Raw genomic sequence first — 10,843 nt, forward strand, 5'->3', positions numbered from 1 at the left:
ATTATTTTGTTGATCTATCCAACAAAGCACCATTCTGACAAGCAGGGACACCAAGAAATATTTTATGGTAAGTAGTTAAGATTATTCATAATGATGGTTTTAAAAAATTTAATTTTTAATAACTTAAAAAATTATTTTATTTATTTTAATACATCATTTTACAATACACCAAATATTAATAGTTTTATTTTTTTATCGCTTCATTTTAATATATATATATATATATATATAATTTCTTCCCCATGTCTCTCTCTCTCTCTTCCTCTCCGTCTCTCTCTCTCCTCCCTAGCAAGAACAATAAACAAACCCACCAAACTCATAGTCACCGTTAGCCACCACCAACACTAGCAAACCCAAAACCATCACCACTGCCACCCACAATCTAATTGTTGGATTGTATGTTCTTATTATATCATTTATTCATGGTTGTAATATTTCAAAAAGATCAATTGCTTTGTTATCAAACAAATGTTAAAATTTTCTATTTTTGTAATTTAAAGTTATGTATAAAAAATAAGTTTATTGATTGAATAATAAATAACATTCGATTTGAACGAAATATGACATGCACGTTAAGAATATAAAGAATATGAAATTCTACGGTTAAATTTCCAAAATTCACAAAAAAAAAAAAAAAAGAGATATGAGAAATTTGAAGAGTTTCTCTCCAAATTAGTTTGGAGAGAAACTTTGTTCATTTCTTAAAGATTTGTCATTTTCAATTTTCATTTTCTATTCTTATTTTCTCTTCTCAAATCCTACATTCATTTTTTGTATCCAACTCAATTTCTGTTTGGCACCAATTTTCATCTAGTTTTTGTTTTGCTTAAATCCTTCTATTTTCTTATAAAACCAACGGTCACCTATCACTTAGAAACCATTCATCTCCTTCATCAAACCCAACCACAACTCCACATCTCCATAAAAACACACAGGAACCACCTTCGCAAGCCAATACCTAGCTCAAATCTCTACGTCACAAGCCTAATCCATTAAAAAAAAAAAAAATTGAAAAAATCAACCCAAATCTCCATTGAAAAACCCATAAATTCAAACAAATTTCATTAAATCCCAACATCAGAGAGAGAGAGAGAGTTAGTTTTAATGAGACATGTCACTATTAATGGGACGCACAAATTTGGTTTTTTTACAAAATGCCACTGTTTTTATTTTCACAAAAATGATAATGGGCAAAAGACCTTTTTGTTTTCTATATTCAAACTCACTTTTTAGGATGTTAAAAATGAAAACTAGGTACAATTTTGCAAACATATCATGTTTTTGTGATGAGTCCCATTGAAAACTAAAAATGTATACATATAAGGCATACTTTGTTTTATTCTAACCAAACAGGATATTATTATGTATCAACTTTCAAGTGCTCTGAAATCCAGATCCTCATCTGTCTCTTTGGGAAAATTCCATCGTTTAGATCTCGAAATGTTTACTTTTGCCATTTTTATTAATATTTATTTCCTTTTCAACTTTTTATTCAAAATTTGTTAGAATAAGGTTTTGTTTTTTTGGGACGTCTTTTAGAGTAAAAACAATAGTATTTAGATTTACAATTATCTTAATTTTGTCTATTTTGGTAAAATTTACTATTTTGCCACCTAATATTTTGCTTAACACGAATTAAGATTTTTTGGATTTTTTTTTTTTTTACTATTTAAATTCAGTGTAGCCTCCAAAACACTGCACTTTTCATATTAATAAAAATACAGACATTTGTCTCTCTTTTCTGGTAAATTCCAAATTCTATCGCCTTGTGAATTTGAAATTATTTTCTTGAAATAGACATATTTTATCTCTTGTGGCTTCCACCTTCATGAAACCCTGTCAAGCAAAACATTTTCATTTTTCACACATGTAAGAGGGAAAGTATAAAGGATGAGTGTAGGAGAAATAAATATTGTGAAAGCAAGGACTTATGTAAAAAGCCACAGTTTTTTTTTTTTTTTTCAGACAGCTCTATAGCTCAGCTGATATACTAAATTAGGGGTTTGTGCTAGGAACCAGGGTTACTTGAAGACACCTCTAACAAAACATCTAACAATTAAGCACTTGCTTGAAATGGATTGGGAATAACAATTTAAATTGTACGTTTTTAGACCCCTTAACACAAGTTGTTTAACCTAGTTATTTAGCCAAGTGATTACTTAAATAAATTATTCAGATTTAGGTTAACACAATAAAATCATATCATGTAAATAATGCGGAAATATAAAGAACACGACAATATGACAACGTAGGAAAACCTAACTGGTAAAAAACCTAGGGAGGATTTAACCAATAAGACTTAGACTACTAACATCCTATTGCTATCTCGTGTAGAAATTCATATGTCCATCAATCACATATATGCTCACAAGGGAACATAATAGCCCCACTTTTGAAGAGACAGAGAGACCAACAAATCAGTTAGAATCCTTGCTGATTTGAACTGGTTTTACACAACAATTCCATTAAGATCATCTTCTTAATATTATCTTAATATCTTATATCTTAAGGAACTAGATATTGAGATCACATTCAAGTTATCAATAAGGAACTAGATATTCGGTTTATCAAAGTTAACAAGAAACACCCTTTTGATGTTCACCGCAACCTAAAGATGCATCATTTAAATAATAAAAAATCTATAATTCTTCTTCATCATCATCATTATCTCTCTCTCTCTCTCCCCTGCACATTCTCCCAGCAAACAGACAAACCATTAACAAAAACATCTAGTCTATCCTTCCATTTCCTTAGAAACCAAACAGAGTATAGATTAAAAAGTGCATAATTTATAAACCCCAAATTCCTAATTTATTAGCATCTCTTACCACTTTTACCATAAACCAAACAGACCATTAACAAACAGCTAGCCCATCCATCCATACATTTCCTCATATACCAAACAGAATTTTCATTCATACATACATAGAAAATCCATAATTCAAAAGTCCAAATATTTCTAATTTCTTATCTCCTTCACCTCCCTTTCCCAGCAACCTGAGTACAGTTACAATTTTACACACACTCTTACCAATTTCATAGAAAATGCATAATGTAAAAGTCAACCGCACACACACATGCAGTTACCAATTTCATAAAAAATGCAGAATTTAAATGTCCAAAGATTTCTAATCTTTCATCTCCTCACCTCATTTTCCCAGCAACCAAAGGCCCTTGACATATATACACACCATTTTTATAGAAAATAAATAATTTAAAAGCCTAAAGATTTCTAATTTCTTATCTCCTTATCTCACTTTCCCAGAAACCAAAAGGAGTACACACTCACACACACTCTTACCAATTTCATAGAAAATGCATAATTTAAAAGCCTAAAGATTTCTAATTTCTTACCTCCTCACCTCAATTTCCCAGCAACCAAACAGATGACCTCTACACACACTTACCTCCTTACCTCATTTTCCCAGCAACCAAACAGATGATTTTCACACACACCCATATATATACAGAGAGAGAGAGAGAGTACCTTCTGGCAAGTAGAAGCTGAGAGAAGGGAGGCCAGAGGGGTATACGAAGCCTTCGGAGGCGACCTTTCGGATCGATTCGGCGTCGTTTTGGTACTGAGGCAAGTGGAGTGAGTTTTCGAACTTGGAGAGCGATGGGAATAGCTTCGGAGTGACATCGAGGCCCTGAGATACGATCCGCTGATTCGGATTCGGGTTCCGAATCTGCCGGAGAAACGGGTTTGACAAAAACCGGTTCACCGGCGACGCTCCGGTTCGGGATAGGGTTTTTGACGCCATTGTTGTGTTTCTATGTGTGAGTGATTTTGTACAAGAGAAAATGGTCAATTGGGTTGGTTCTGCTAAAACCCCTACAAACAGTGAGTGAGAGTGAGAGAAAGGGATGGGGGCCACATGGGGTGGGCTTTTTAATTATCAAACTTCAGTTAGGTGTCAATTAATCTATAGGCTATACAGTACTAGCTTCTGAGCACATGCTCACGAGCATTTAGTTATTTGGTGATTTATTTGTACTATCACACATATTGCCTATTAATTGATTTAATTAATTAATTAATTAATTTATCTAAGGAGTCAATACATTCTTAGCCTATCACAATGAATTAAAAATTTTCCTCAAAATTTTGACCCATGTGGAAGCAACACACTAATTGTAAGCAATTGCTTTAACTGGAAGGAAAAGGGGAAAAAAGAAAGTGTCACCACTAGCCAAATTGTAGCACATTTGACATAGAATTCAGCATGTGATACTTCAACTCCAATGAATTAAAGTTTTCCCTCCAAATTTTACCTATGGGAGCAACATAGATCCCTACACTAAAGCACAATAATTATAGAACTCTAGTCTAATAGTGACAAAAATTGTGATTGCAGTTATCACACTTTAAGTTTGTTGATCTTTTTGACAAAGTTGGCATACATTCTGACAAGCAGAGACACCAAGTTATATTTTAGGTTTGTGTTTGTTTTACACATGCTGTGTATAAAATGATTATCCCTATACTTTATGGTAAGCAGCCAAGCAACAAAGAATAGCAGCAGAAAATAGTAGTAGATAAGCATGCCTCACATGCACCAAGAGCAGTGATGGTTCTACAAAAAAAATGTAGATAGCACTAAGATAAACTATCCCAGAGGATGCCAATTTCCAGAGTATAAGTGTGGATGGTACTAAGATTTTCACAAAACTAGTATAGCCTCATCTTTCCCAAGAACCAATATTGGCCATCTTATCATATAAGGCTCTCAACATTGTTCAAAATGATACTTCTTATATCATCTTAATTAGTCACCAAGTCATCTGATATGACCCAGAACACTTTAATACACTAATGTACTAGAAGCATCCTAAAAATACTTTAATTTGGTGGGTTTTCAATTCTCTTTCCTTTTCTTTTTGACAAGTATTGGTGTTTTCAATTCTCAATAAATGTGAGTCTAGATTATATCACCATAGAATTACTTATCAACATTATTAGTTTTTTTTTTTTATATAAATTTTTTTTCACCAAAAAAATCCTCAAGTCACCAGTTCAATTATATTGACAATGATGGATCAAGCCTCGACAACAACATCCAAGTAAAACCTGATCAACATTTCATATTTTAACCTCAAAAAAAAAAAAATTGATAAACTTTATATTACATAAGAGGGCTTTCGAAGCCATATCCCAAATATTTTTCAAGGCATATGAATGTATTTGTATCACTAGTTTGATAATTCTACTCTGTAGTACTTGGGTGGATTTTTGCAGTATCCCTTAACTGTTTCCAATTAATTAAGTAGGCTATGTTTGATATGGTCATATTTTACGTCAGAAACCACCTTGATGATGTTGGCAAATATTTTGTTTCAGCATCTTGGAAGTTTGACAAAACCCTAGCACAAATCCATATAATAATTGTCTTATAAAGTGCTCTTGATAATGTCAATTTAAATCAACTTCAACTATAGTTAGACAAGGCAAAGACAAAGGGCTTTCCCTTTAGCACCTCACATCGTTGAAAATGAGTAACTTTTAATTAGAAGTATATATTCACTTATCAAGAGCAGCCAAGCAAGAGGAGACAAGAACAGTTATTTTATCTGGGTTGTGTTGATTTCACACAAATGGTTATGTAAAGTTTTACACAGCTTAGTTTACACAAATGTATTACCTATTTTGTTTTATTACCATAGCTAGCTTTTATTTATTTATTTTTATTTATTTATTTTTATTTATTTATTTTTATTTATTTATTTTTTTGTTGAGAAACTATTACCATAGCTAGCTGAACATTCAAGAGAACGTGAAGGCACTTTTTTCAATGTTGTTTTTCAAATAATATGCACCCTCCTGCTCCACATAAAATTTGCTCTTTATAATATTTTCTCTCCATCGTGTCAATGACAGCCCTTTTCACCTTTAGTGAAGTGCTTTGTCATTAACGCTCTATGAAACATGTTTACAATGTCCCTTGAACGTTTACATTAATTCTTGCAAAAAAAATTGTGTATATTTTAGTATTTTTTTTAACCACTTTTCAAAACACTCATATCAAAAATTGTGTCTATATTCGATATGGTCATATTTTACATCAAAAACCACCTTGATGATGCCAGCAAATATTTTCTTTCAACATCTTGGAAATTTGACAAAACCCTAGCACAAATCCATATAATAATTGTCTTATAAAGTGATCTTGATAATGTCAATTTAAATCAACTTCAACTATAGTTAGACAAGGCAAAGACAAGGGGCTTTCCCCTTTAGCACCTCACATTGTTGATAATGAGTAACTTTTAATTAGTAGTATATATTCTGATTTCACACAGATAGTCACGTGAAGTTTAAAACAACTTAGTTTTACACAAATGTATTACCCATTTTGTTTTATTACCATAGCTAGCTTTTATTTATACATTTATTTATTTTTTTGTTGAGAAACTATTAACATAGCTAGCTAAACATTCAAGAGAACGTGAAGACACTTTTTTCAGTGTTGATTTTCAAATAATATGCACCCTCCCCCTCCACATAAAGTTTGCTCTTTATAATATTTTCTCTCCCTTATGGCAATGACACCCCTTTATCACCTGTAGCGTGCGTTTGCTAATGGCCAGTGTGCGTTTCCAACATTTACGTTTTTAGCTAGGTCCCACGGTACTGTTCAAGACCTAGCTAAAAACACAAAAATGCACATTCCAAAAAATTTTTGGGTTCCACGGCACTATTCACATATTTAAAAATTATTTTGCTACAGTGTTTTCAGCAATAAGTTTTCAATTTTCAGCAAATAAGTGGTATCCAAACACAACCTTAGTGAAGTGCTTTGTGGATAACGCTTTGTGAAACATGTCTACAATGTCCCTTGAGCATTTACATTAATTCTTGCAAAAAAAAATTATGTCTATTTTAGTATTTTTTTTTAACAACTTTTCAAAACACTTATATCAAATTATCTAATATCTATTCTAAATTTTATTTTAATAAAATATTAATTTTTTAAAATTATTTATGTAGGGATGTGGCACTTAAAACTCAAGTAAGCATTAGGCCTTAGACTAGAACAAGCCCAAAATGTGCCTTTTCGAGAAATAGAGCCCAACTATGGAAAAATATACCTCAAAACAAGAGTAAAAGATAAAATAAGCGATTATGAAAAGTAACCCCAAGATCCCGAACCCCAAGAATTGACCAAACATGAATGGACCACTTGAACCATTCAAGGTAAATACCCGTAGACAAAATACCAAAGGCATCTCACTGAGGTACGCACATTATCTGAGGACGCCTGAACTATCAAATGCATCCCACCAAGGTATGTATATCGTTTGAGGAAGCTCTCTCCAAATTACCCTAATAAACTCACTATGGTACACATAGTGTCCGAGGAAGCCCATCAAATCTTCCTAATAAATCCACAATGATCCACCTAACACCATATCATTTAATGCAATATATAATTTATCAGAATAAAAAAAGAAGCCCTAAAAGTCTTTGTTCATCATGACCTCAAGAAAAGAAGAGCTTGATAGGATAGAAGGCTGCCCAACCAAACCAGGATAGCACCTACTATGACACATGCTAGAGAAGAAAATAAGAAGAATCAGGCAAAGGATGAGGATGAAGAATGAGGAGGAGGAAGAGTATAAAAAGAAAAGGAAAACAAATGAAAGGAGGGAGTGATACATAGAGTGAGAATTGTAACAAAGAAAAATCATATGAATAAGAACTTTTTTACGTACTTTGGTGAGAGTGAGATAGTTTTTGGATTCTTATACACCCCCCCCCCCCCCCAAAACACACATATACACATATAGTTTTTTGATAGGTAAAATTTACCATATTTGAATAATCTATTAAGACCTTATATTCCGAAAAAGAATAAAATTGGGACCTTATTTTATAGGAACCATTTCCATGATCGTTCTTAGAAGTTCATTGGCTAATAACAAAAAATTCCACCATTTTCCTTCAGCCACAAAGAAAAAAAAGAGTTCACAATTTTGGACGATAATTTTTTTGTTCTTTATTTCAACCTAAAAAATTGTGTTGAATGAGCACTTTTTTTTTTTTTTTTTCTTGCACACTTTGAGTTGGACTTAATTCTAGGGAAAAAAAAAATTAAAATTAAGCTTCTATCATCTCATATCAAAGTCTACCATATACTGCCATCATCATCAATATCACTTTCATCTTCAATTATCACATGCCTAATGTACTTGTAATACTTCTAAGTCAACTAGTTCTAGAGTAGCAAAATAATAGACCTTAAAATGTTTGGTAGAAGTGCTACGTTATTCCATTAATTCTATCATCACATTTATGTGATCATTGATATGTAGTATATGTATATATAGAATCTTTCATTACAATCATCATTATCATTGATTCTTGGTTTTTGTTGTCGTACAATTCTGTCACCCTCAACAAGAGTGTAGCACTGGGGAAACTTAGAAAGCATATACATACATATATTATCATTTACATCAAGCAAGTTATCGTGAATAAGAAAAGAGTTCATCATTAATTTCACCTTTGTTGTTCTTCATCGATGTAAATCTAAGATTGTGTATTAATTTAGCAGGAACACCGACCCTAATTTTCCTTCTTTGGTACATTGTATTTTTAAATCTTTAGTTATGGAACTCAAGTATATGCTTATGGTGATTAATCATCATCTAATCATGGACATTCATCATCATCATGTACAAGATAATGATCCTTTAAAATTTTAAAATTAATGATCATCATATTTTAAGAGTAATATCATTATATACAATATAATAATCCTTTAAAATTTTAAGAGTAATGATCATCATTTTCAAGATAATAACCCTCTAAAGTTTTAAAAGTAATATTTATATTATATAATTGTTAAAACCATAATCGTGAAATTGAAGGATTCAATTTTGTGACCTCAACAACATTTAAATAAACATTGACAAGTAATAATTTGGATACCAATTTAAATTATTAACCATGTCATAAAATAGTGAGAAATGCTACATATGGTTATAACATTTTCTTAGTGGCAAGTTATTATTAGTGTTTATTTATTACCGGTGAGCAAAAAAATAATTTTAACGAGGTTCAAATTAAAACTAATAATAATTTATCACATAAAGTTTATTATAAAATTGTTGTAAGAATATTGTAAACACATAACACTTCTCTAAAATAATTCATTCCACAGTGGTTTAATAAGGTTTTAAGAAACTCTACAATATAGAATTATCCTAAAAATTTTAAAAAATATTAATCCACCATTTCACATGCGTCAACGTTCTCATTCACTGCTGCTGATATTTGCTATCACATCTATCAATCGAATTACAAAATTAAGCAGCCGTGGATGAGCATTACTAAAAGTAATTATTAATTACTTAAGTTAAAATGAAAGTACTTAAATGGAAAAGTTATTACTTATTACCTTCTCCAACATAACTATTTTTGACTAAGACTTTACATCTTTTTAGGATGGCCCTACAATACATGTACTTGATTCGAATTCCTTGGCAGATTTGTTGATACAAATTAGCAATTACCAAAAGAAGTACTCTAACTATGGAGGTAGCAATAATCAGTTAAATAACTTGTTTCTGGAGAGGCAGCAATAGTTGGTTAAACCAATATTTCATAGATAGAATGGGAAATTGTGAATTATCCTAAATATAGAGAGGAAAGTACTTTTTCTCAACCAAACAAAAAAAAAATTTTTAGTAAATTATTAGAATAATCTTGAATCAATAATAAAATTTTTAAACATTTTGATAATAATTTTAAATTGAAGTAGTTATTGAGACTTTTTGAATTAAACTTTCACAATAGAAATTATAGTAAATGATTGAATTAATTTAAAAATAAATAATGACATTTCATTTAAATTTCTTTAAAATTTTAATATTTCAATTTCAATTTTTTATTGAAGTTTCTTAAATTTATGAAACTTTTAAAAGAGTATTTCAAACTTTTTGAAACTTTTGTAATAGAAAATACATTGAGTGAATAAAATAACTTAAATAAATGATGAATTTTTTTTTTCTCAAATTCTTAAAAATTTTAATAAAAAAATTTGATTGAAGTATCTTAATTCTTTCATAACCTTTTTATTTTTTTATTTTTTAAGAATTCACTTAGAGTAAGCTAACTTGTAAAAATTAAATATTGAGACATGTGATAAAAAAAAAAAAATCGGTTATAGATGTGTAAAATAAAGCTACAAAATGATTGTATATATGACACGAGAAGAAAGGATCCCCATAGCCACAATTTTGATTATAAAGAATAATATATGAAATGATATAACAATAACCAACAACATAAAATTATTGTACTTCTCTATATATGAAGGGAGATCTACTTAATTCCCTAGTACCTAATTGCTAGCATTGATTGGGCCAAAGTTTTGGAAAATTTTCTGATTCAATATCCAATCATGTTTTCATGATTTAGACTATATTACCACTCCCATAGTCCCATGCAATACAGAACCAAAAAAAAAAAGGATACATTCTAAGCAATACAGCTCTTAAAGTATGATACTGCAAGTTTAAGCCCTTTGCTTCAAACCCTAACTGGGCCACCATGGTACATTAAATTCTTAACCTCAGTTTACTCAGTGGTACTCACACTTCCAAATTACCCATTTCTTTCTTTCACTGTTTTTTTTTTGCTTTCTTGGGTGTAAAGTAAGTGTAACCTCTCCTAGCTAGGGCTTAATCTAGCTAGTGGTGCCTTTCTTTATTATTTCCTCTCTCTCTCTCTCTCATTTTTTTTCATCTATTTAAACTTATTCCCCAATTCTTATTTATCATCTATCACTGGCTGCACTAACACTGCTTTTAGAGCATTATACTGCTTTTAGATTGAAAG

The 10,843-nt window shown here is 30.9% G+C and overlaps 1 protein-coding gene across 3 annotated transcripts; it reads right to left on the reverse strand.

Annotated features, from left to right (window-relative positions):
• Positions 1-1,681: 1,681 nt before the first annotated feature.
• On the reverse strand, positions 1,682-3,831 carry LOC126725080 (uncharacterized). 3 transcript variants are annotated; one of them, XM_050429586.1, is made up of 2 exons: positions 3,488-3,828; positions 1,682-1,836 (listed from the first exon to the last, which is right to left on the reverse strand). In XM_050429586.1, exons 1-2 carry the CDS (start codon positions 3,762-3,764, stop codon positions 1,805-1,807), a joined length of 309 nt encoding a protein of 102 aa, XP_050285543.1. In that variant the 5' UTR covers positions 3,765-3,828; the 3' UTR covers positions 1,682-1,804. The 3 variants fall into 3 exon arrangements, with proteins under 3 accessions (XP_050285543.1, XP_050285541.1, XP_050285542.1); XM_050429584.1 differs by lacking the exon at positions 1,682-1,836 and adding an exon at positions 2,486-2,685 and having other exon boundaries at positions 3,488-3,831; XM_050429585.1 differs by lacking the exon at positions 1,682-1,836 and adding an exon at positions 2,772-2,997 and having other exon boundaries at positions 3,488-3,829.
• Between the last annotated feature and the right edge of the window lie 7,012 nt (positions 3,832-10,843).

This window comes from Quercus robur, chromosome 5, assembly GCF_932294415.1.
Source record: "Quercus robur chromosome 5, dhQueRobu3.1, whole genome shotgun sequence".
Lineage (NCBI taxonomy): Eukaryota > Viridiplantae > Streptophyta > Magnoliopsida > Fagales > Fagaceae > Quercus > Quercus robur.